The 27,596-nt window shown below is 38.9% G+C and overlaps 1 protein-coding gene across 1 annotated transcript in view; it reads left to right on the top strand.

The window, feature by feature from the left end:
- XPO4 (exportin 4) overlaps positions 1-27,596 on the top strand; it is a 127,061-nt gene that overhangs the window by 14,242 nt on the left and 85,223 nt on the right. Inside the window, exons 2-4 of the mRNA XM_006831964.1 lie at positions 5,104-5,209; positions 10,597-10,738; positions 17,348-17,486. Of these exons, the coding sequence (XP_006832027.1) occupies positions 5,104-5,209; positions 10,597-10,738; positions 17,348-17,486 (387 nt within the window). The remainder of the gene's footprint in view (positions 1-5,103; positions 5,210-10,596; positions 10,739-17,347; positions 17,487-27,596) is intronic.

Below are 27,596 nucleotides of genomic sequence, written 5' to 3' on the forward strand. Positions count from 1 at the left end.
CAGAGGTTGGAAACAAAGAGGAAAGATATCAGTAGTTGGAAAATATGACCTTGGTGACAGAAACGATGCCGGAGATCGCATGACAGAATTTTGCAAGACCAATGACTTCTTCATTGCAAATACCTTTTTTAAACAACTTAAAAGATGACTATACACATGTACCTCACCAGATGGAATACACAGAAATCAAATTGACTACATTTGTGGAAAGAGAAGGAGGAAAACCTCCATATCATCAGCCAAAACCAGGCCAGGGGCAGACTGTGGAACAGATCATCAATTGTTGATATGCAAGTTCAGACTGAAGCTGAAGAAAATTAAAACAAGTCCATGAGAGACAAAATATAACATATTTTGAACATATCCCACCTGATTTGAGAGAGAATCTAAAGAACAAAGTTGATGCATTAGACAGTAAAGACTGAAGACCAGAAGAGTTGTGGAATGACATCAAGAACATCATACAGAAAGAAAGCAAAAGTTTATTAAGAATGCAAGAAAGAAGGAAAAGACCAAAATGGATGTCAGAAGAGACTCTGAAACTTGCTCTGTAGCTAAATCAAATAGAAAGAATTAAGAAGGTAGTTGTTTGAACAGAACAGAACAAGAGAACACTGATGAATGGTTTAAAATTTAGAAAGCTGTTTGCCAGGTTTGTATTTTTTTCACCATACTTATTCAAGCTGTATTCTGAGCAAATAATCCGAGCAGCTGGATTATATGAAGAAAAACTTGGCATCAGGATAGGAAGAAGACTCATTAACAATCTGCGATATGCAGATGATACAATCTTGCTTGCTAAAAGCAAAGAAGACTTAAAGTACTTATTGATGAACATCAAAGACAACAGCTATCAATGTGGGTTGCACCTCAATGCAAAGAAAAGAAAAGTCCTCACCACTGGACCAATAAATAGCATCCATATAAATGGAGAAAAGATTGAAGTTGTCAAAGACTTCATTTTGCTCAGTTCAACTATCAACACTCATGGAAGCAGCAGTCAAAAAATCAAACGACGTATTGGCATTAGGCAAATCTGCTGCACAAGGCCTCTTTAAAGTGTTGAAGCGCAAAGACGTCAGTTTGAGGATTAAGGTGCACCAGATTCGAGCCATAGTATTTTTCAGTAACCTCGTATGCATGTGAAAGTTGGACAGTGAATAAGGAAGATCGTAGAAGAATTGATGCATTTGAGTTATGGTGTTGGAGGAAAACATTTAAAGTATTATGGACTGTCAGAAGAACAAGCCAATCAGTGGGAAGTAGAGCCAGAGTACTCATACAGAGCCACATACAACCCCCCCCCAAAAAAAAAAGACCTAAATGTAAAACCTAAAGCCATGAAGATCATCAGAGGGAATATAGGGACAAACTTAGGGGTTCTGATCCATGCAGTATCAAACAAGTGAAAACACACAAATAGCTGAAGATGAAATAGATGACTGGAGCCTCCTAAAATTTAGACACTTCTTTGCAGAGATTTAACAAAAAAAGTAAGAAGCGAACCCACAAACTGGAGTAAAAAATTTGGCTATGGCATACCAGACAAGGAACTATTCTCTAAAATTTATAGAGCACTTCAACACCTCAACAAGAAGATGGCAAATAATCCAATTTAAAAATGGGCAGAGGACATGAACAGACACTCCACCAAGGAAGACTTTTCATGTAGCCGATAAACATAAGAAATGCTCACAATTATTAACTATTGTTAAGTGCTGTGAGTTGGTTTGACTCATAGTGACCCTTTATAGGATTTCCAGGAAGCCGCTGGTGGGTTTGAACCATTGACCTTGTAGTTAACAGTCCAGTCCTTATCCTACAGCTCCACACCAGGAGTGATGCATTAGAGAGATGCAAATCAAAATAACAGTGAAATATCATGGTACCCCAGGAGTCCTGGTGTAGCGCTGTGGGTTAATACACCCACCTGCAAAGACATTTGAACTGCAGGGTTGGCAGTTCAGGCTCACCAGCTGCTTCTCAGAAACTCTATACAGGGTTGCTATGGGTCGGAATTGACTTAATGGCACTTAAAAACAACAATTGTGGTACCCCAGCATTGATACCAAAGCTGGAGAGGGGTACAGAGTATGGGATCTTCCTACACTGCTGGTGGGACTGCGGCCACTGTGGAAAACGGTATGGCACTTTCTCAGATGTTGGAAATAGAAATACCGTATGACCCAGCAATTTCTCTACCTAATATATATCCTCAAGAAGTCAGAGCCATGACATGAGTAGATATCTGCACAACCATATTCATAGCAGCAATAGTCACAATAGCAAAAAGAAGGAGTCAGCCTAGATGCCCTTCAGCAGAGCAATAGTCGAACAAACTTTGGTGCATACACGCAATAGAATATTACTCAGTACTAAAGAATATCGATGAGTCTGCAAAATACCACATAACATGGAGGGATGAGGAGGACATTTTGCTGAGTGAAATTAGTTGGTTGCAAAGGGACAGATGTTGTATGAGGCCACTACTGTATAAAGTCAAGCTTGTCATTCTAAAAGAAACATCCCGTGATGATTACCAGGGGAAATTATTCACTGTCTAGAATGCAGACACATTCTAACTTGGGTGATGGGAAAGGACGTTAAATAGAAAAGAAGATGAAATTTTTTTCCCCCCATGCACTGGAAGGGAAAGTATATTTATTTTCTCATTAGAACAAACCATTGTGACTTTCCTGCAAAAGATAAAAAGGAAAGATGTAAAAGACTGGGAGATGGAGTGTGATGGTGGTGAAGGTGGAGGGAGTGTAGCTCGTGTGGCTGCACTGTGTGTCAAGGTGGCTGAAAACGAAACAGATCCTAGTGAGTGAAGGACCTAGGCCACAAAGGCAGTGCTCTCACCCTGCTTTGGTGAGTATTGGCTGGGATTGTGGAAACTCACGAGTGGTCCTCTTAGGCGCAGCTCTTGATCTCTCCTCTGTAGAATCCTGGGTCAGTGATGGTGGTGGTTTTTTAGTGTCACCAAGTCGATTCTGACTCATAGCGACTTTGCATAGGGTTTCTGAGGAGTAGCTGGTAGGCTTGAACCACTGACCTTGGGATTCACAGTCCAGTGCTTATCCTATAGTGCCACAATCCAATTCTGTACTCATGGCAAAGGCAATAGTTTTTCATGGAGATAATTGTTGCTGCTTGGATGCCTGCTTGTGGGGTTTTAAGACCCCAGGCACTAAACAGCAAACTGGGAGGTAGAACAGAACATTAACTGGGATTTCCCATGAAACCATGACCCTAAACCTCCAAAACAAGCGGTGTTTGGTTGGGCATAATCAGTGTAAGCAGCTGTTCTTTCTTGCTCTCCTTTTTATGGTCATTATTGTAAATAAATACATCAATCACAGCTTTTGAGGGCTGGGAAACTTTTTTTTTTTTTTTTAAGTTTCTCAGTACTTTCTAATGCAGGTAATTTTACTTGGAAACCACTGTTAACATTTTCTTAGGGTTTTTAAATGAAAAGAAGGAGGAATCCAAAAATGTGGTCTTGGGAGTTTAAAGTGAATACTGTGCTACCATTTCATCTACTGATGTGGTGGTTTTATGGTGTCTGTGGTCATCTTTTGGTTGGGTGTATAATATAAACTACCTTTAGGTTGGATGTGGGTATCAGGCAGTCTTTTGGATCAAATAGCTTTGTGAACAGTTTAGTTGTAAAATATCTGACATTTTAATATGCAGAATTATGTATTTGTAGTGCTTTTCAAGGGCCATGAGAAGAAAGATTATACAATTCAGAAATTGCCTGGATGTGCCCCAGTTGATTGGTTCTTATGGCAGTATAACATGTGGCTGTAGAGCCCGTAGATCTAAAGTGCATATGAAAACACAGATCCACTTGTTAAATAGGGAAAGTGGTAGGAATAAAAAATTTGCAGGTGTAAGGACAAAAATACTTTTAATATACAGTTAACTATTCACAGTATTTTAATAGTAAAGTTAAAAAATTTTTTTTAAGTATTAAATAATTTACATAATATTCCAATGGAAATAGTTTCATTTTTATCTAGAGAACTGTAGAGGGTGCTGTATCATTAGGGATTTAGTAGTTTGACATGACTAGCTGATTTTAAGAATTCCCTTAGGTCTGAACATTGAAGTTATTTTCTCTTGATTGTATAGTATACTTTTTCTTATTTTGATGTTAGAATGTTGCATAAAGGTGCCCTGGTGGCTCAATGGCTAAGGTTCAGCTGCTAATCCAGTGGTAAAAAGATGAGGCAGTCTGCTGCTGTAAAGATGATAGTCTTGGAACCCCTTTGGGGCCCTTCTCTTCTGTCCTGTGGGATTACTATGAGTTGGAATTGATGGCGTACAACAAGAACGATATTGCATAATTGATAGAATTTATAATCAATACTGATGTAACAGTATTTAATTGTAAAATATTTTCCACCTTACCGATTCTTTGAATAAAGTTGAAATGATGATTTGCCACTGCTGTATTTGTGAGAGTGAAGTGTTGGCATTGAGCTCATTTCCTCCTTTTCACACCACTAGCCCTTTAGCCTTCCCTCCCTCGCTAAGGGAGACCATCTGATGCAAAACGGACGCTGCAGAAACATTCTCTTTGGCTTTCCTTCAGATGGCTCTCAGTAGATCAGAAGGGACTCAAACTACGGAATGAGAATGCGTATTTTACACCTGGTTTTGAAAAGGATAATACATGTAGATTAAAGGATTGCGTTTAGAAATCAGTTTTTCGTGACTTTTGGATTCTGTTTCACCAAAGCTAAAAATTTTGAAATTTTTGGAACTTGAGCGGTTGGTTTATTTTGGAGTCAGAATCGACTTCACAGCAGTGGGAAAAACCAATTCAACTATCTTGTTTTAAAAATTACCAAAAATGTTATATAAGCATCTGTCTTTCTAAAATGCAAGCAATTTAAAGGATTCTGTGACCGAAACTTTGCCAGGATCAACTTCATTTTTTCCTGAAACTTTGTCTTAAATATTTATTATGAGGTTTTACACTACAGTTCCTAAAAATGAAAGCATTTAATCTTATCATGGGGAAAAGGGCTGGTATTTCTTCTTCAGCTTCCTCAGTAAATAAGTGTACTTTCTTTCTCTCTCTACCCCTTAAAGGCACCACCTTCCATGGTCAGTAATGAGCAGCGTCAGCACGCAGAACACATATTCTTAGCATTTAGGAAATCAAAATCACCATTTGCAGTTTGCAAGCATATTTTGGGTAAGTATTCACTGTAAAAATATTTTTACATAATGAGATCTGATTTTTCCATCTTGAACATTGAATATTTAAAATTATTTAAAAAATAAATAGGTTATAATTTTTTATTATTAATCATTCTGCTGAAGTGGCTTTAAAGATATTCTATAAAGTTAAGCAGTAAACTTTGTTTTTACTTTGCATTGTCTTTTTTTTTTCAATTTTAAGAGATAATGCCTTATTATTTTCAAAGTGTTAACTTTAGAACTAAGATTGTTAGACATAACATTTAATATTAGAATCTACTATTTTAGGATAATTGAAAACATTTAAACCAATTCAGAATTGACTGGTAAATTTTTTTTGAAGTTTTACATTTTCTTTATTTTAGTTGTTTTTCTCATTTAACTGTTTAATTTCAACTCAGTTTGCTTAGCAAATATCACTCAGTTCTAGGTAGATTATTATTGCATATCCTAAAGTAGAAGCATTGAGTTTTACTTTCTTAAAATAGGCTGTATCTGACATATGTGCAGAAATGATCTCTCTTGTTTGAAAACAATCATAAGAATTCTGATTTCTTAGTTTAAGATGGCATTTGCTAATAAGAGTTACATCATGCTGCCATCTGCCTTATAGAAATTTGTCAGTTACAGTAAGAGAGATTTCATTGGTTATTGTTATTGTACAACAACTTTATTGTTGGTTGCTTTTTAATTGGAACCATCTGTTTTTATAAGCCGTATTTAAGGGTTAGAAAGGCTATGTGAGTTTTCTATGCCTATACCTTGGTTACTTGAGAATTAAGAATTTAAACAGCTGACCTCTTTATTCTTGTACTTGTAGAAATGCTTCTCTGTCAGCCACCAATATTCGGTTTCCAGATTGAAACAAATTACAATTAAGACCATATATTCTGATACGTTACATAGACGTGCTTGTAAATAAGCATTGTTAGATTATAGTAGACCGAGTACTGGAGAGAAACCACGAGATCCCAGTTCCAGTGGTGTGTGCTGTACTTTGTAAACTTGAGGGAGTCACTTAACCTCTCTTGGCCTGGCTTTTGTCTGCAGTGTGGGAATAATGATACCAGTTTCCTTCATGGACTTGGCAGTTTGAAGCTCAAATGTAGGAATATTTAGAAAAGCACTTAGTTAACAGTAAGGCACTAGATAAGTGTCGTGCCACGTTATGTCATTTTGAATCATTATTTAAAAATAGGATCAATTTTTAAAGTACTGTTTTCTGTCTCAATCAGGAATTAGGTCTTACATTAGAAAAAGTGCCTTAACAACCACCTTTAAGATTCTAAATAAGGCCTTTCACCCCCCAGTGGTCAGTTTTTATACTCAGGTGAATTTGTTTCTGATACAAAATAAATTTTCCCTTCCACACCTGTGCAGAATATATTAACTAAATGCTAAGTTAAACACTAAATGTCATTATAAAGAGTTTAAGAACTAACTGTGACCTCATCGTACCGCTTTGAAGTTGCTCAGCATTAATAGAATAGAGAACCATAGAGTTCAGTTGCTAACTTCAAATGATTTGAGTCTGGTTTTCTTGGCATGTGCTTTAACTAGAACAACTCGGATCAGTGTTTCCTCTGACTTTCTATTGTAATTTAGTTGTCGTTCTGTACTAGTGTGGAAATTGTTGATTTATGTCATAAATATTGTATTAGAGCAATTTGTTTACACAACTCTTTCCTTTGAGAGTCTGTATATTTTATGAAGTATTACTGCTTTGTTACTGATTTGGACCTGTTCTGGAATCCGTTTGTTTTCCTGATAAATTTTTCTAAAGAGTTGGTATTTCTAGTTCTGGCTGTATTTTTAAAATCAGTTTGGGTTTTGTCATATTAACTGTTTAAAAGATTGAGCGCATGTATTAAAGTATAATCATTAATGTACTGCAAAGCCTTGTGCTACATTAATGTTTACATCTAAACTTCACAGAAAATCTTTTAATTCCTTACTTAGTTGCCACCAGCACAAAATGGTTAATTCCTCTAAGAAGACTTCTCATACAAATGGCAGTCAATCACAATTCAGAATTTTCACATTCTTACATAGGGATTGTATCTCATTTGTATAGAACGTCCAGGTAGTATATTCTAGTTGAGGGGAAGACTTTCTCTTTGACACTTCCCTTTTCTGGCCTCTTAAAATTCTTCTCACTTCTAAATTCTAAATTAAGTTTTATACGTTGCTGGTTTTTTCTTCTTTCTCTTATCCCTTTGTTTTTCTGTTTTTCATTTCTTTTGTTCTTTTCTCTGTGTGTGTGCACGTGTGCATGAGTAGTGTGTATTTTGTCAGAAGAGCACCACCATTAGACTTCTTCACCTCAGAGGTCTTTGGCATATACTGGTCTTGTAGGATCAAATGTACCTTCAAAAACCTGCAGGTTCAATTCTTATTAAAGAAATACCCAGGAAATAATGAATTGGTTTCTAGAGAATATTTATAGAATTTTTTTGTCCTTTCTGAAGTACATTTTTTATCGACTTTTTTCTACTTCTTAACTCAGAAGTAGCCAGAACACAACAAGAAATTACCAGAAAGTCTGTTACTTAGAACTGTTACACGTTTTCTCTCTAAATATGGAAAATTATCTTCTTAGGTAATACTAAGTAACGACTGTCATCTTGCAGCTGAGAGTTTTTATTATCGGTCGGTTGGCGTATGTTTTCATATCCAAAGAGCAGACCGTGTTCTTGGAGTGCATACTTCCTTTGCTTTGGAAAGAAAGCTTTAATACCAAGGAGTGATTGTAGGGCTAGACATCTGTAACTTGAACACTGAAGTTTGTTTTTTTTTAAATACTTTTTACTCAAATGTTTGTCTTTATGACTGTTTAGTTTCAGATTGCTGACACTATGAAATGAATTTTATTTACATAATTTTTAGTGAAAGAAAGTAACCGTGGTAGGGAGTGAATGCTTCCTACCAAAGTAGTCTTAAGTAATTTGATATTGAGACAGTGACAGATATTCCTAAAAGTAGTTACTATAGAAATCCCTGGTGAATTGTCAGTTCATCCTGAAGACCTAGCCGTTCAGAGCCTCTTGACAGCAGAGCAAGAGCGAGGCTCACAGATGCATCTGAAGTCCTCCTTTTCCCCTGCTATGCTTGTAGCATCTCTGTCAATTACATTATGTTTAAGTATACTTTATTAAGGTCAATACTGGCATTTTATGGGGAAATGTACATTGGCTGTAGTGGTTATGTCCTGTGGAGTTGGTTCCGACTCATAGCGACCCTATATAGGGTTTCTGAGGCTATAAATCTTTACGGGAGCAGAAAGCCTCATCTTTCGCCTGCAGAACAGCTAGTGGTTTCTAACTGCTGACCGTGACATTCTCAGCCCGGTTTGTAACCACTACGCTACCAGAGCTCCTTAGCTTAGGGAAATGTTTTCTTTTAAATGTAAGAATTCTCTGTTCTTAGAGACAGCTTCTTATGGGAATAGTAATTTAGAAGTCTTCATTATTAAATTACCATGGAGTGCTATCTACAGAAGAGTCATGAAACTCCTCTTTTGTCCTGAAGACTTTTGAATGTTATGCACTCTGTCATTGCCCTCAAACATGGCAGGAAAAGGGCGAAGATAAAAGACTAGCTAGAAAATAAACATTGCTCAGGAAAGATCTGAAAGTGCTTATTTAGAGTTATCTTCATTAGTGTCTGCATTCAGGGATGAATTGGTATTGCCGTCCATGTGACCTTAAATTTCTTTTCTTACTCTCTTGAGGTTTCAGTCTTTTCAACTGGAAAATTCAGGGTTCTTTTGAGCTCTAGTTGTAGAATTCTGTGAGTTCCCAAGACTATATGCTTCCTTTCTAAAATTCATGGCTAGGGGTTTCATTCTTGTCCTTGAAATTTTCATTGCAATTGAAAATGAAGGCAGAGAACCTACCATCATGTCTTTCAAGGAGAGGTTTCTTGGGGAGAGATGTTTAAGTTACTTTCATGATCCAGCATCACATTTCTCTTTAAGGGACTGAAATAGACGTAGCTCGTTTCTGTTTCTAACCTTCTTAGAATCAAACCTTTTTTTCCCCCTCCTGGAACTTTAAGCACATCTTTTTATGATATGTTCACAGTTTTTAGAAATTGTTGCTTTGCTTTCTTTATTATTTTTTAGTTTCTAAATTTTTGTGAATTCGGATTGTCATTTCAATTAGAATTCATGTTCAATTAGCATGGAATAAAGATTTAAAAAAAAAAAAATTGAAGTCTGCATTGGTTCCTTGTATATATTTTGATAGATTTCAAACTTCTAGGTAGGACTGTAATAGGATGGAAAGTTTTGTGAGTGTACCTTTGCTCACAGATTTGTATAGCTAATTGTGTCAAGATATGACTTAGCTTTTCACATGGCCTGAGCCTGCCTAGGACAGAAAACGGCGTGCCTGACTCTGTCTTCATGCTCTTCTGAGGGATTCTGGAAGGGGCCATTCCCTACCTACAGTAACTTTCCCATGTCCAGTGATCTTAATCAGTAATCTGGAATCAAATCATAGATTTCACATAGCATTTATTTTTTTTAGAGCCTTAGAAAATTTCTACTTTTTTTCTTGACTTTATTTTGACTGTTCCTCTCTTTTGGAAATGTTGTTTGGAAACTGACTATATAGTAGCATTGGTGAATAAAAGAAAATAATAGAAAATTAATAAACACTATTTCTCAGGTGGGTTAATTTTCTATTCCCCCTCCCCCCCTCCCCACCTTTGAGTTCAGCTACTGTAACTTGTTAGTTAAGGTGGGGTCTTTCTAAGTGTAGTGTTGGGATTTTACTCAGTTTGATCAGTATTGCAATCAGAAAATTCACAAGAACTTCTCACCTGTGTAAATGTGACTTTGTTTTAATAGATTTTGAGAAACTAGCCCGAGAAGGTTGTGTTGATTTCTGAACTTGCTATTAGTGATGGGTCATCCTGCTAACAGCTTACTTATTTAAATACACATGTATTCTGGCAGCATGGTTCATCACAAATAGTTCGGTTCAAAGACTAGTTTATTAAGGCATTTTTCAGATGTAAAGTTCTGTTTTGCACAGGGTGAGAATCTCTTAGGAAATTTCCTGATTGCTTTCTATTTTTATTTTTATTTTTTTTAAAGCTGTGTTATTTTTTAGTTCTTCATGCTTTGGAAGTAACAGTTGAAGAGAGGTGAGGAAAGTTTGTGAAAATTGTGATCGGTGATTAGCTGCCTCCTGCCTGAGGTGTCTTCTGAGAGGAACTAACCTCTTTGTGGTGCTAGAGCAAGGTCACTGGATAAAAAAAAGACCAGGTAACCATCTTATTCCTTGTCTGAAAAGTTCCGTTTTAAAATTAATAAATGAAAAATGTTCCCGGCAACATGAACTCCAGTTTAAAGAAAGTTTTTTGTTTTCTCCTCAGAAACTAGTAAAGTGGACTATGTCCTTTTTCAAGCGGCCACAGCCATAATGGAAGCAGTAGTAAGAGAGTGGATTCTCTTGGAAAAAGGCAGCATCGAGTCACTGCGAACATTCCTCTTAACCTATGTCTTACAAAGGCCTAAGTAAGTACACTGAGACGGCAGAATACTTTGCTAAGTTTGTGTACCAATCTTTTATCTTTTTGGTCTTCATTTTTAATGATAAGCATTGCATTTATGGTTAACTTAGAATGGGGCTCATGTTTAAAAGCCTATACATACATAATTGTAGGTTGTTTACTAATTGTAGGTCCAAGTGTGGTCCTGTATGATAATCACTGAACTGCTAACCACAAGGTTGGCAGTTCAAACCCACCAGCTGCTCCTTGGAAACCCTATATAGGTATTCAACAACAGCAACAACAACTGTGCTATTATTTAATAGCAGCTCTTATATAAGCTTCTCATGTAGATTTTACTTCTCCCAAAAGACTCTGGTGCATATTAGGTTTTGTTGTCGAGTTGTCAAGATTTTGCACATAAAGAAATGTTGATTTTGGATTCAGTCTAAAATATTATATACTTATCTGCTCTTTCAGTATCTGTTGAGGGTGTGTAGTTCTTTGAATATGTTTTAAATTTAGAATCATATGTATTATTAAGACCTAGGTAAGTATCCCACGTCAAACTAATAACCAGTACTTTCAAGTCAGTTCTGATTTACAGTGACTCTGTATGTGCTTTCCGAGCCTGAATCTTTACAAGAGCAGACAGCTTCCTCTTTCTCCCTCGGAGTGGCCGGTAAATTTGAACTGCTGACCTTTTGGTTAGCAGCCTTAACCCTAAGTCACCACACCAGCAGAACTCTTTATCCCAAGTCAAAGGGGTTGGAAATGAAGTACAAATCAAATGTATGATGGGCTTTCAAAACCTGTATGGAACAATGGTATCAAAAGGTAATGGGAGCTTTCTACAAACTTTAAAGCACCCTCATATATGACCGTAGATATATACACAAAAAAGACTCTAGGAGAATAAGCACCCAATTCTTTAATAGTTTCTTCTGGAGAAGGTACCAGGTTTGGGGACTGGGTTGAGAGGGAATTTTCTTTGTATTTTGTACAAAGCATTCTTATCAATGGAGAAGACATTGAGGTTGTCAAGGACTTCATTCTTCTTGGATCAATTATCAACACTCGTGGAAGCAGCAGTCAAGAGATCAGACGACGTATTGCACTGGGCAAATCTGCTGCACAGGAACTTTTTAAAGTGTTGAAGAGCAGAGATGTCAGCTTGAGGACTAAGGTGCACCTGACCCAGGCCATCGTATTTTCAATAACCTCATATGAATGTGAAAGCTGGACAGTGAATAAGGAAGATCGTAGAAGAATTTTGATGCCTTTGAGTTGTGGTGTTGGAGGAGAATACTGAAAGTGCCATGGACTGCCAAAAGAACCAATAGATCTGTTTTGGAAGAAGTGCAACCAGAGTGCTCCTTGGAGGTCAAGATGGCTAAGCTTCGTCTCTCATACTTTGGACACATTGTCCGGAGAGAACAGTCGCTGGAGAAGGATGTCATGCTGGGTAAGGTGGACGGTCAGAGAAAAAGAGGAAGACTCCCAACAAGATGGATCAGCCAGGTGGCATCATCGATGGCGTCAAGTGTGGCAGCGGTAGTGAGGTTGGCCCAGGATCGGACATTGTTTCGTTCTGCTGTGCATGGGGTCGCTATAAGTCGGTTCTGACTCGATGGCACCTGACAACAACAACAACAATATTGTTTAAACATTATACGATTGTATAAATTTATTGTTTCCCCAAGTATACCAAGTCTTCTTTTAAGAACAGGCAACGTATATTTGCTGTTTATACATTACAATAATAGCACTTGCATAGATGCTAATTTCCAAATCAAATGAAGACAATTTCTGCTGTGTAATCAGCAAAACTTGTACTCAGGAGTGGCTATTTCACATAAATATACGTATAAATCTTTAAATCTAATTAAGAGTATACAATAAGACTTTTGTTCCTATTGAATTACTAGCAAAATCTATGGGTTCATAGTATTTAACAATAAGTATTGATGTCAGTGGAGTTCTGGTATGGTGCTGCAGGATAATGCACTAGACCACAGGTTGGTTTGAACCAAAAGGTTGGTGGTTCAAACTCAACAGCTGCTCCTCAGAAACCCTATACAGGATCTCCATGAGTCAGAACCAACTTGACAGCACTTAACAACAGCAATGTGTCTTCAACACTCAGTTGCCCCAGGTATTGGCAACTGTTGTGGTGGTGGTTGTGTGCTGTGGAGTCGCTTCCGACTCCTGTATAAGGTTTCCAAGGTGGTAAATCTTTATGGGAGCAGAAAGCCTCATCTTTTCTCGTGCTGGCAAATGCCTTACATGTAGAGAAAGATAGGAGAGAAATAGTCAAGGTTTACTTAGCGAGTTAAATTAAAGTTGTAATGATACGTGTTTTATAAATGAGCTAATGTCTGATAGTGTATGTGTGTGTCTGTATGTATGAGAGAGAGAGAGAGAGAGAGAGAGAGGTGGGGTGGGGGGAAGACACACGTCTTCTCTCTCTGTTTGGTTTTTCTAGAGTGAGGGAGAACTGTTTTATACCTTGGTTTTATTTGACCTTTTCTGTTTTCTGGTTTTGGTGAGGCCATTTGAGTGTGCTGTCAGCTTGCTTCCTTGTTGTTTTTCCAAATTGATCATATTTTTTAGGCCTGACAGGACTTTTTCTTTTTCTGTTTTTGACCCCTATGTACATAAAAGAAAGGTAAGTACAAGTTAGAAGAAGTCTTAACAAGTGTTTGTTTTATTGCATTGTTTTGTTCATTTCTTTTGTATGCACTATAACTCACACTTTAAGACAGTTCTATTACAGGTGGCAGTCATGAAAAAAGATAAGAGATTTTGTTGAATTTTTACTAAAAATGATGGATGCTTTGATCTTTTTTTACCTAGTTAAAAAAAAATTTTTTTTGAAATTAGCTTTGATATTTGTGCGTAAGGGAAATTGTTGAAGCTGAGACCTTCGTCTTTATATTTTTATAATAAAAAAAAATATTAAGACATCTGTGTTTGCAAGAGTTTACATGAGTGAACACTGTTTTCTCTTTTTGGCCCTTAGCCCTGAAATGTCAACGAAAATAAAAAATTGTCTGAAGATGTTTATTTATATTACCTTGGGGAAATCTCCACTATTGTGGGTTTTTTTTTTAACCTGTCAAACCGGGACTTGGTGTGGTTGGTGTGAAGGTGACGTGTCTGTCTAGTTGGCAGTGAGAACTCAGCCTTCCTTCCGCAGGAGTCGGGGTCACCAGGGAGCTGTTATCAAATCCAGCATTTTGGTTCACCCCTGGGGCTGCTTCTTAGGATTTAAGTGCAAGACAAATTTTGATTGTGTAGATGTGTGAAGTCTCCTGTGTTATCCAGAAAAATCTAAAAATTTTTTTTTAATTAGTTCAGAAACTATTGTAGAGTTTGGTTGTAGGATTCTTCTACATGGAAAGACTTCACTTATATATTTAAAAAAAGTTTCTCAGAAAAGTTGAAGAAATCGTACACTGAGTTCCCACATACCCTTTTAACTTTGTAGCGGCATGGGTAAGATGTCACTTTTGATTTCTCTCTCATGCATATATATACACACACACACACACACACACACACACACACACACTCCTCACCCCTAAACCATTTGAAAGCATGCGAAAGACATCATGATATTTATCTTTAAATACTTCAGTACTTGTAGGGTAAGTCCTGGAGTGAAAGGTCGGTTTGAACCACAAGGTCAGTGGTTCACTGCTCCTTGAAAACCCTATACAGGGTCGCTATGAGTTGGACCTGACTGATGGCACTTAACAAGCACATGCATACGCTCCATATTCTGTTTTCCCCAGTTGTCTGAATTATGCTATTTATAGCCTTTTCTGGGTTATTTTTTGATCCAGAATTGAACCAAAGCTCATGCATTGTATTTACTCCTTTTTAATCTAGAACAGTTTGACTGCCTTTGTTTTCAGTCTTTTATTACCCAACTTTATCTTACAGAATGTCCGACGGTATGAATTTGAGTCAGGTTAAAAATTTGGGGCACAATGGTAGGAGACAGCTGGTAAATATAGCATAGAGTACTGCATGGAAGAAAGTATGTACTTCCATGACACGATCAGGGTGCTTTCTCGTGTTTTCCTTCTGATTGCGGTCAAATTGAGAGAGAAGTTCAGAGTGTGCTTTCTTCGAGAGGGTCACTGCCTCTCAGTGCCACTTCTGCGTACTACCACGTGGCCTTGGGCAGATTACATGACTTCTTTGTGCATCACCTTTCTGATTAGTACTACAATGCTTAATAATTTGTACTGAACTCAAAAGACTATTGTGAAGATTGAACATTTAAATTTTTAAAAAGTTAATTTGTATAAAGCCTTGCATATTATAAGCACCCCAAAAATGTTATTATTTGCTTCCTAATAATTTCTAATTTTTGCAGACAAACAGTTAAAACTAGCTTTGTGTACCTTTGTGTACAATTTTACTGTCAGTATATTTAAAACTATTTTGTTCCCACAAAAGTATAAGAATTCCCTTTGGTCAATACATATTTTTACACATAATAGGGTCTCTGTGTTTATTTACCTAAAGAATGAAGGAGGAATTTTTCTAGTTTATGTTTTGAAGGAATGTTTTTTTGTTTCAGTCTGGACATAAGGGACTTGTTAATTGACTTCTATAAATGTCTGCTAAATGCCTGATATCAGGTGGCAGGTAATATGTTTTGCTCTGGTAATACAGCAGTGAGCTTAGATCTCGGGAGATGCAGTAGAACAAGTAGCGACAGATGCGTGTGGGCGACTCTGTGGCAGGGTTTCCATGTGGAGCCCCAGGCTCCCTTCCTGGCCAGCGCACCGTGTACACACACAACCACCACCTGTCTGTCAGCGGAGCCTCGCCTGTTGCCATGCTATTGAGCAGGTTTCAGTGGCACTTTCGATTAAGATAAACCAGGGAGAAAGACTTGGCCATCTACTTCCAAAAATCATCCAGTTGAGACCTTCCTTGCAAAGGGACTTCAAAAAATTTGTGGAAACATGAATGAAAGGAGAATGGAATTTCCCATGAACTTTCGGAAGCCCCCTTGTATGTGGCATAGTGGTCCGCACCACATTGTTGATGGGAATGGTACAGGACTGGGCAGTGTTTGGTTCTCCTGTCCATGGGGTGACTCAGTGGTAGCTGCTCACGACAAGAGGTGTGTACCTGCCGTGTGAGGATAGCTAGGAGCCCACATCAGTAATATCTAGCCATGTCTAGAGGAGGTGTTCAGGGAATGGTTTCTAAAAAAGAGGAAGAAGTCAGAGAGGGAAGGATGCATCTGGGCATTTTAAATGGGTGACCACATAATTGATATCCAAACTGGGACACTTCTGAGAATGGAAGAGAACAACGCCACTGCTAGTGATGCTGGTACAGCAGGTACGTCAGGACTCTCCCAGGGACGCCGGGATAGATCATGCTATTTACATGTAATCCCTGGGAAGGAGTTCGCGGTTTACCTTGAGAATGCATGGTTCTTATGTTCTTGGGACCATTTAGAGGCTGGAGTCTAAGGTTCAGGGTATGGTCTTTCTTCGAGGCAGAGACAATATGTATAGTTGGTTGAGAAAGAGACCCAATCCCATTTCTGCCCTGTGTGTCCTTTCAAATCCTCTTGAGTCCTATTTGGGCCTATAAAGAGAGTCCTGGCGTGACGCTGTAGGATAAGCACTTGACCGCAGGTCAGTTTGAACCACAAGATTGGTGGTTCAAACTCACCAGCCACTTCTCAGAAACCCTCTACAGTGTTGCTGTGAGTTGGAACTGACTCGATGGCACTTAACAACAACAAAGATTGTGAAGATAGTTAAGTTTGTGTGCCCTTGAGGTGGAATATATTTTGTATAAAGCCGCGACCCAGGACCATTACTTCTGCCACCAGATTGAAGAGCTGAATTTGGATATGAAAAATTTTAAAGGTTCTTGGAGTTTATGTTGTTAAGGGACATAGAGTTGTTTCCTGTATAGGGTTTCCAAAGAGCAGCTGGTGAGTTTGATATTGTATCTTGGATAGCTAATATGTTTCATTTTCACATTAAAGGGAAATTGGATTTAGGATTATGCTACTGGTTGGAGATGGATATTAGATCAGATTTTTATCTCCTAATCAGTGGACTGTTAATCTGACTCTCAGTGAGATGCCCTCTCCCCCTAATATTTAACAAGGACCCAACTTACATGTGTGGAACACTTGTGTGAAACAGCCAGTTAATATGTACCAGGTAGAAACGTTACATCCTTATAGCAATCCTGTTATGATTGTTTTCTCCATTCTACAGAGGAAAACAAAACTGAACTTCTGAGTACAATCTTGCCCAAGGTCACATTACTGTTAACTGTCATTGAGTTGGTTCCAACTCACACTGACCCCGTGTAGGATTTCTAAGGAATGGCTGACTGGTGAGTTTGAACCAATGATCTTGTGCTTAGCAGTCCAGTGTTTATCCTACAGTGCCACACCAGGACATAGTTAGTAAATAATAGAGCCAGTTTTCTGGCTTTGAAGGCTGTGCATGACCGGTTGGCTGTGTGACCTACAGTTGTGAACAGTGTTATCAGTGGTTTCAGGCATAGTGGGAAACTTGGGTGTGTTTTTGATATTAGATTTAGGTAAATTTTTTCACAATGATTTTATGTTTTACAGCCTCCAAAAGTATGTTCGGGAACAGATTCTATTAGCAGTAGCTGTAATCGTAAAACGCGGATCATTAGATAAATCAATTGACTGCAAAAGCATGTTTCATGAAGTCAGCCAGTTGATAAGTAGTGGCAATCCCACTGTGGTAAGTGTGCTCACTATTTACATTTGTAAACATGGAAAATCTTTATTGTGTGTTACACAAATAGCATGATACTACTAGATGCTATAGCGATATTAATGCAGAGCTCCATGAAACAAAATGCACAATCCAGTAAGTTAAGCGGCCGCCATTTGTCTAGGTTTCCTACTAGCCCCTTTTGATCTATGTACATAATATAGCCTTAATACACTTTGCTTTTGGGTTTGATATTGTCAATTTTTGCATGTTGCCATGGCATTCATAATCATTTTAATGGTTGTAAAATATTGAAAGTTAATCATGGTAAAATAGATGAAATGTTATATGTATTCATGGCTGTTTTCCTCCTGAACATTTCCTTCATTTTAATAAACTTTGGCAGCTACGAGTAATAGCACTTGGAGTCCTGGGGTGGCGCTGTAGGATAAGCACTGGACCACGAGGTCAGTTAGAACCACAGGTTGGTGGTTCTAATTCACCAGTTGCTCCTTGGAAACCCTATGTAGGGTCGCTATGAGTTGGACCCGACTCAACGGCACTTAACAACAAGAAGTGATTGTAGGAATGTACAAATATGAAATGCTAACTGTTGTTACTGGTTAGGTACCATAGAGTCAGTTCCGACCCTTTATGACCCCATTTATGACCCCAGAACAAAACCTTGCACAGTTCTGCACTGTCCCCACAGTCGTTCCTATGTCTGAGCCTGTGTTGCTGCCGCTGTGCCGTTCCATCATGTGTGGAGGACCTTCCTGTCTTTGGCTGAACGTCTCCCTTAGCAAGTATGATGTCCTTTTCCAGGGACTGGGCCCTCCTGATAACATGCTCAAAGTTTGGGAGACAGAGTCTTGCCATCTTTACTTCTAAGAAACATTCTAGCTGTATTTCTTCCAAGACAGATACTTGGTTTCTTTCGGTACTTCAGGGTATATTCAGAATTCTTTTCCAACACTCTAACTCAAAGGCATCAGTTCTGCTTTGGTCTTCCTTATTCATTTCGTATGCATGTGAGGCAATTGAAAATACTGGGCCAGGCACATAGTCTTCAAAGTGACATCTTTGCTTTCTAACACTTTAAAGAGATCTTTTTTCAGCATATTTGACCCATGTAATATGTCGTTTGGTTTCCTGACTGCTGCTCTATGGGCGTTGATTGTGGATTGAGGTAAAATGAAAGCCTTGCTCACTTCAGTCTCTTCTCTGTTTACCATGATGTTACTTATTGGACTAGTTGTGAGGACTTTTCGTTCCTTTATGTTAAGGTTGTGTTATCTGTATATCGCAGATTGTTAATGAATCTGCCTCTAGTCCTGATGCTACGTTCTCCTTCATTTGCTGCATCTTCTTCGATTATTTGCTCAGCATACAGACGAACTAAGTAAGGTGAAAGGTTACAGCCCTGACGCGCACCTTTCCTGATTGGAACTGTACATTGTCTTCTGGTTCTGCTTAAACACCCTGTTTTGGTCTAGGTACAGGTTCTTCATAAGCACAACTGTTCTGGAATGCCCGTTCTTTGTAATGGTGTCTATACTCTGTATGATCCACACAGCCAAATGGCATTGCAGAGAACAAATATGAAATGTTTACTACACTAATAGGTGAATGTGTATACCCTGACTTCTAGGTGCTTTTGCCAACAGGGCAAACTTGAGAATCCTGGTTCTTGACTGAATTACTTTCCAGAACGTGACTTTTTCTCCTCACTGTCTTCTGTCAACTTTCTAGAGAGCTAGAGTTGTGGCCCGAGTGACTGGTTGTTACCACTCTTGGCAGAGGCTGGAGGAGCTTGAGTTGATAAACTGTAATCTTGGGTTGAAACTATTGTCTTTAACCAGCTGAATGATCTCTATCTAACTCAGGAAGAACTGGGTTTGGTGATATTTATCTTTTCCATTCTCTTTAAATATTATGGGTAGTAATCTTTTCAGTTCCAGAGTTTTACTTTGTAAAATTTAATCATTTAAAAGATAACTATGAAACTATACATGTTATAAATGAATTACTTTATGTCTTCAGTGATTCTCAGTGAGTGGTATAATCCCCTCTAGCCACCCCCCCACCCCAGAATAGTCCTTTTTTTTTTTTTTTTGAACTTTTATTGTGAATTGAGTGAAAGTTTACAGGGCTTGTCATCAGTTTTACATTCAATAAATAGTATTTTGTTCATTGCAATGATTGCAATCCCTCCATGTGTCATTGGTTAATAGTATTAACCTATGTCCCCCTCTCCCTCTCAGGCCATGGCCTTTAGTCCTCAGCTGCTCCGTGTCTCTGTGCTGTCGCCTCTGCCACCGTCTCTGCTGTGACTGCTTTTCTGGTTAGGCTCCCACGCTCTACTCATGCTCTTCCCTCCTGATCGTCTTAGGGTCCTCTGTTCCTGAAATGAAAGGTTGACTACTCTGCCCTTTTAGTTACACATCTTCTACATTTACAGCTGTGACAATTGCCATTAGTCCTGCTAACAGTTATTCACAAATGAATCATAAACTCTCCCATCCCCTTTCTTCAGACCCATGTGGAGAAGAGGGAAACTATTCAGTGGGGATTCCGCCTGATCCCCCTCATTCTGAAACTAAGCACACTCATGAAAGCTTGTAAGCCAGTCACTTCATGACTTGATAGCCAAGGAGCTCTGGTAGCGTAGTGGTTACAAATCGGGCTGCTAACCTCAGGGTCAGCAGTTCGAAACTACCAGCTGTTCTGCGGGGGAAAGATGATGCTTTCTGCTCCCATAAAGATTTATAGCCTCAGAAACCCTGTACAGGGTTGCTATGAGTTGGAACCGACTCTACAGCACGTAACCACCACCACCCATTTTTCATAGCCATTGTCTAAGTTGCCCATCCCTATCAATCCAGTGTACTCAGGCGGCAAGCTTGTTCCTTGGTGTGAAGAATCCTTCCCTTTTGGTTGGAATTTCAAGTAACAATATCCATAAGCAAAGGTCCAGTTCATCAAATTGTAGCAATTTATGCTTTGCTCCCTGTATCACACTTCTTTATCTTCACTGTATCTTCTGGTCAGAAAACCATCTAAGCTCGATCCCATGGGTACTATCTGCAAGTTTGGGAGTTCTCATCTGTCTCCCCCATTTCAGAGCTGGCCGCTTCCCTCTCAGCTCTAGCCCCCATTGGCTGGGTCAGTGTCTGTAGGGTCATTATGGGTTGGAACTCACATGACAGCACAACAAGAACTTTTTCTTTACATTAGTTTTTTTATTTGGGAGGGTTGGGGTATATATATATATGTATGTTTTAAAGCTTTTACTGTGAATTGAGTGATGGTTTACCTGGGAGAACATCGTTTTTGCATTTATCCTGTTGTATTTTGTTTCATTGCAATGATTACAGTTTCCTCTGTGTATCATCATTCAACAGTATTTGCTTCTATTCCTTCTGTTTACTTTTTGTTTTGTTTTTTTCTGGGAGAGGGAGTTATACAAAAACACTCAGGAATATATAATCATTTAAAAAACCAAAGGGCACATTCTGCAAGCCTGCCTCCTGCCTGCCAACACACAGATTTTCTCTTTCCATGAGTCCAGAGTCCTCAGCTGCTCTCTTTCTCCATGTCCTCATCTCTGCCTCCATCTCTGGTATTGCTGCTTCTCTGGATAGAGCCCCACATTCTGCTCATGTGTGCTCTTCTCCCTTATTGGTCCTACGGTCCTCTGTTCCTGGAATGTAAGTTGAGCTATTCCCCACTTTTTGTTACACAACTTCTACCTTTACAGTTGTGACAGTCTCATTTTGGTGTGATAACAGTTATTCACTACTGAGTCAATGAATCCTATCCCCATCTGCTTTCAGTAGACCTGTTTAGACAAGAGGAAAACTATTCAATGGGGATTCTACCTTCCCCCGAATACTCTGACACTAAATTCTCTCTTGAAAACTTGTAAGCCGACCCCTTCGTGCCTTTATAGTCACCCTCCCCCCATTTTAGGTACCAGTGTCTAAGTTGCCTGTCCCGAACAACCTCTTACATTAATTTTTATAGTTTTAAAGATCTTTCTGTTGGTAGATGTCTCCATTTTGATGAAGAGCTTTACTGTTGAAATGCTGATGCTGCAGTGATGCCTGCATTAATTGTCTAGTGAGAATCTTGTTGTTCACTTGGAGTTTTGCATTTGGTCCCTGACCAGTGATCACCATGTGTACACGTAGTCCAATGGTAGCACTCACTGATAATATCAAGAGGAAATAGAATGGTGTATGTAACTAGCCAAAATTAGCGGGGGAAATATTTGGAAATATTGGAAAGAAGGCTCCTTGGAAGTATTCTGGGCCCTACTCCTGAATCAAGTTGCTCTTTCTGTTTTAGATTTTTATTTAAGAACATTGTATTTCATTTTGATAAATTGAAATAAAGGAGTCAAGCTCATTGTAATTGACCAGGGCTTAGATTTTAGGAGCCAGTAACTTTAGACTCTAGATGCTTATGACTAATGCTTTTCCCTTCTGACTTTGGTGAGCAGTTTAGCTGGGAGTTTGGTCCTCATGCAGAATGTCTATAGCCTGTTCCTCATCCCCCACAGCAGCTTATTGACACCAGGATGTTGGAATGAGAGGATCAAGAGTTCTCTTCCTCTATTAGAAATGAGCACATACACAGGAATTGTGTTCTCTTGTTCCTTTCCCCTTGAGTAATTTGACCCAGGACAAAAAAGTAGTCCCACTGAAACCTGGAGATTGGGTTTTTATTTTTTTGCCTCTGAAATAACTGATGCTCTGAGAAGGATGGGAACCAGATGGAGCTGTTTAGTCAGAGGAGATTGCTCTCTGTTCACAGTGCATACGCTTTGAGGATAGTGGATAAATTTACTATCCTCATTCAAGTTTTCAAAACAGAATTTTCTTATACAAGTTGGGTTTCTTAATAACAGGGCTTTAAAATATTGATAATCATAAGAAATCAATAGTGGGAGGTAGAATTTAATTTTAAGATAACAGAATGAATTCTCTTGTTTAATTTTTTTGATTGAATTAGTTTTGATCACCACATTAAAAACTTAAAACCGACTCTGTACATTTCTACACTCAATGAAATTCTTACATTGTGGTCATTGCTGTCTGTCATTGCCGGACATCTTGATAGCAGCTATTCAGCGGGCCTAAGTGAAGTGAGGCTGCAGGCCAGGAGATCATTGTAATGTGTTTACCTTTCTCTTTATCTTCCTCTCAGACTGTTAAGAATTTGTGGGAGTGATTCAAGAATTTACTTAAGATTTTCTTAGTCTCAAAGACATGAATAGCAGTGGAAGAGAGGTTTTAAACTTTGGTAACAAAGTAGAATGATAAAATGGTCAGAACAATGATATAATGTTGACTAGAAGCTTAACTTTATAAAGGTGCTTTTAAAAGGTATCTGACAAGAAGACATTCATTATTGACTGATACTTTTCTGTAGATGAAAGGAAGGGTTGACCTTATGACTTACCGAACTTACCCCTCACACCTTTTTTAGAATGACCTTCTACCACTCTTCATTGGCCCCAAACCTTATGTAGTCTGACTTTTCTCCTTCTCATTCTAAGAGGTTGGGAGTCCTAGTATGACCCTGTAGGATAACATTGGACTGCTGACCCCCATCAGCTGTTCCTTAGAAACACTATGGAAGCATCGATACGAGTCGGAACTGACTCGGTGGCACTCTACAGCAACAACAATGTCAGCATCCCTTTGATTGGCTTGATGTACATGTTTATGTGGGTTTAGGGGAAGCATAGCATAATAAAAGTACTGATTTTGGATTCACACGTTCGTGTAAATCCCACTTGTCTCAGTTCTTTAGCCTCTCTGAGCCTTAACTGACGAAGTTGTACACAAAGCATGAGAAGAAGAGCCTTTAGGAACTGTGCTGAGTAAACGTTCAGCACGTGCTTGTCCCATCTCTCTAGTGGGCTTCTTGACACTCTTTATAGACTCCTGGGAAATGAATGCTGTTGAGTCATCTCTTTTTCTGTGAAATAAAACAAGTTTTGAATATCAGAATCAATTATTTATGCTGTTATTTATGAATAAAAACATTGCTTATGTATTTATAAATACGTAATTGGCATAGTTGATTTTCTTTAAATTCTTTAAGACTTAACCTTATAATCTTGGTTTCTAGGCAGTTCTTGGCCATGTCTTCCCTGTTCCTCCCTCTGCTAGACTAAAATTGATGGTATTAAAAGTTGAGGGGGTGGGGGTCAGACAAGAAATACTTTTCTGTGTATTAGCTCTATACAAAGAAACCATATCCAAAGGCCAGGGGGGGGTCAATGTGGAACCAAGAACTAAGTTTGGCCTGTTGTCTCTGGTTTTTGAAAATAGCCTGATCAATTAAGGTACTCTTTGTCTTTTCTAAACCAGCCAGGTTGGGTTTCTGAGAAGCGACTGGTGGATTTGAACTGCCAACCTCCTGGTTAGCAGCAGTCAGTGTTTATCCTGCACCACCACACCAGGACTCCAAGGCAATACTTAAACCTATGTAGATGAGTTCAGAGTGCCCAACCCTTCTCAGCTTGACAACAAGCCTCAGAATGGGAGGGGACATGGTGAGGCCTCCACCCCTGAAGCCTGATGTTTGTCCATGCAGCATGCCTTATGGGCTTTGGGCTGTAACAGTGACCAGTGGGAGGGACCTAATGGTCCTTTCTCTATGTTACTAGGTAGAAGTATGTGTTACCTAATTGTTCAGTCCACCTGACTAGGCCACTGGGTCAGGGACCCTGGTAGAAGGTGGATCTGCCACCCCTTTTAGAAAAGTTTCCTACCCGTGGAAGAGTATGTAGAAGAGTCACAACTGCACTTGGACAGCCTTCTCAAGTTGGGGCAAGGGGTACTCAACAACAGATTCACGTGGGGTCTGGTGTGCTGCTTGTAACTGGTACAGCGCCTTTCATGTGCTCATGGTCGGGACGTGATCGTCAGGGAGCAATCCATAGTAGCCGTTCGTTCCTTTTTTCTGACAGCCTCCCAGCGATTTAGAAACCAGTAACAACTAGGGAGTGTCGCTATAGAACCCTGTTGTCATCTATCAGTTTCCACTCATAACGATCCTGCAGGGTTTCCAACGCTACAGCCTTTATGGAAGCAGACTGCTTCAGCGTCTCCTGTGGAGCTGCTGGTGGGTTCAGAACTTGGATCTTTTGGTTAACATCCAAATGCTTAACTGATGCACCACCAGGGCTCATTTCCCTACAGATAGTTTTATGGGAAAATGATACCTAATTTATAAAATACTTGTTGTTAAGTACCATGGAGTCGGTACCGACTCATAGTGACCCTGCACAGGGTTTCCAAGGCTGCAAATCTGTACGGGAGCAGAAAGTCTCATCTTTCTCCCATGGACCAGCTGGTAGTTTTGAACTGCTGACCTTGGGGTTAGCAGCCCGATTCGTAACCACTACGCTGCCAGAGAAAATACTTAGCTAAGAAAAAAATTTTTTTATAGAAATAATAGCGTTTTCCATGTATTATGATACTTTCTCAGCTTGATTATGCATGCATAGTTATTAGCTCATACATTAGTTCAAGCATACTGTTTTGTATAGACGGTATTCTTTTCCATGGTTAGGAAAGACCTACTTCAGCTGTTTGTACCATTATCAGACTTGCTGTCAATATTGATTGACAAAGACAGGGAAACTTTCCTTTCTAAGGAAAATGGTTAATTAAAAAAAAAAAATGAAGCCTGCATTTAAGCTACAGTTTTATTTATATTTGTCTTATTTCCTTTGAAAGTGGTAGGCCTATGTGACATGATTTTTTAAAAGTTGTTTAATTGAGCTTTGAAGCCTCCTTTTTTCCTCTTTGCAACGCTCCAGAGAAGCGGGTGAGAAAGTCACTTGTCTCCCGCACTGCTGCCCCTGGAAGTGATAGCAAGTTAATCTCTCTTATCACAAGTCTCATTGATGTTTGCTTAAAAGAGCAGCTGAAAGTCTGCTGTATGTATGGCAACCTTTCATAGTTTATTCTTGGTAATAAAGCTCCTGGGGTAAGAGCCAGGCTATTATAAGAGACAGTCCTCTCTCTGAAGAAGAGAATTTTCTTTTGTCAGCTGGGGTTAGTGTTTGAGTATCTTGTGCTTGTGACAGTAAGCTGGTGAGTAAGGCGAGCTGTGTCTGAAGGCTGGTGTTTCACTAGAAATGACAGTGCTGCTATGTTAGACTTTTCATGTGAGGACACTTAACTTAATTTCATATTGAATTAACTTGTGAATTTTCAGTACCTCAGCAAAAGAAGACCCATTATGCTTTTTCATAACCTTGAAGCCTCATTGTATTGTCTTCTAGCTGTTTTATAAATATGAATTTTCTCTGACACATTTATCCATATGTAAAAAATAGGGAGCCACATCCCTTATATATTTTCCATTTAACCTAGTGTTGGCTTAGAAGTGACTATGGATTCGTTAATCTAAGAAACATTCACTGAGCATTTCATGTTCATGTTTCTTTAGTTAAAATCTCTGTTTTTAAGAGATCACTTATCTGGTAATATTAATTTGGTAGAGTATAGAATAGCAAAGAGTAGGATAAAAAAGGACTTTAAGTTAAAATAGGTGGTGGTTATTTTTGTGGTAATGATGGAATACTGTTGACAGTGTTTTCTTACGCCATTAATCTTCATTTGCATGTGACTTTTACATGCATTATCAAATTCGAGCATTAGGAGGATAAGTATGTGAATTAGGCAGACCGAGAATAGTGGTCTATTTTACAGATGAGCAGACTAAGACAAGATAGATTAAGTGCTTTGCCCAGAGTTACTTGAGGAGGTGAAGCTTGGACTGTTAGAATTTAGATCTCTTGGTCCAAACAGTGCAATTCATGGACTTGACTACTACAGAGGCTTTTGCAGTGTGTTTTCACTTTATTGACTTTTGATGTGGTGGTGCCATGAGTTGGTTCTGACTCATAGTGACCCTGCATAGGTTTTCTGAGGCTGTAAATCTTTACGGGAGCAGAAAGCCTCAGCTCTTAGCTGGGGAACAGCTGGTAGTTTCTAACCGCTGACCTTGAGGTTCGCAGCCCGGATTTGATAAATTTACTTATTAGACTTCCAGCTTGTTGAAAATGAAAATGATCAGTTTAGGACGACCTGCTAGTGGTATTCAGATTCTTGGCTTTTCTGAGCAATAGGCACCAATAGAGAATGACGAGAGAAACGAGGAAGCTGACGTAGATGATCAATCAAAAAGCCTTGGATAGGGCACCACTTTGTCAGAGGTGGAAAAGCCCCTTCTGTTTAAGTAGCTTCCAAAGGTCACCTTATTTATTAGTAATTGCCATAAAAAGCATTCTTTTAGACATATTTACATTAAAGATGGTGGTGATTTGCTGTGGAGTCGGTTCCAACTCTTAGTGACCCTGTGTAGGGTTTCTGAGGCTGTAAATCTTTATGGGAGTTGAAAACCGCATCTTTCTCCCTCAGAACAGCTGGTAGTTTCGAACTGCTGACCTTGAGGTTAGCAGCCCGACTTGTAACCACTATGCTAGTAGGGCTCCTTTACATGAAGGGAGTTTCATTAAAAATGTTTGCTTGCTGCATTTATAAATCTAAGATTTGTACTACTGGTATGTTATACTGAAATCCCTGTTAACTTTAGTATGACAATCTTGCAGCATGTGCCTTATCAATCATTTATTTAGCTAGTCAACTTTGATCTGATTTCATTGAAATTCACTAGTCTGAATTATTTACAACAGACGTTTTCCCTCTGAGCCCTCTTAAGTATCAGAGTCCCTGACTCTAAGACAGAAATAAAATCTAGCCTGGGCTGTGACAAAAGGCAGAGGGAGCCCTGTAAGGTACTGCTGGGTAGTGAGCAGAGCACAGAGGTAATGTGTTTTGGATGACCACTGAAACCTAGAGATTTGAGGCAGGCAGACAGGAAACGTCGGCAAGGGTAAGAAAGACAAAAGCTTGTGATGGATGCTTTTTCATTCTTTCTTCTCTTCTAGGTTCTAGGAAGGGTCTGTCTTCCAGGGGCTGTCCTCCGTAGGTTTTTCACTTTTTGCTTGCTTCCTTAGCTGTCTTCAGAATAGCATAATGCACTTCTGGTGAGAGCAGCTTTGTTTTAAGGGGATTTGATTGATTATCAAATACTGAAAACGAGTAA

Source organism: Chrysochloris asiatica, unplaced genomic scaffold, assembly GCF_000296735.1.
Source record: "Chrysochloris asiatica unplaced genomic scaffold, ChrAsi1.0 scaffold00005, whole genome shotgun sequence".
Classification (NCBI taxonomy): Eukaryota; Metazoa; Chordata; class Mammalia; order Afrosoricida; family Chrysochloridae; genus Chrysochloris; species Chrysochloris asiatica.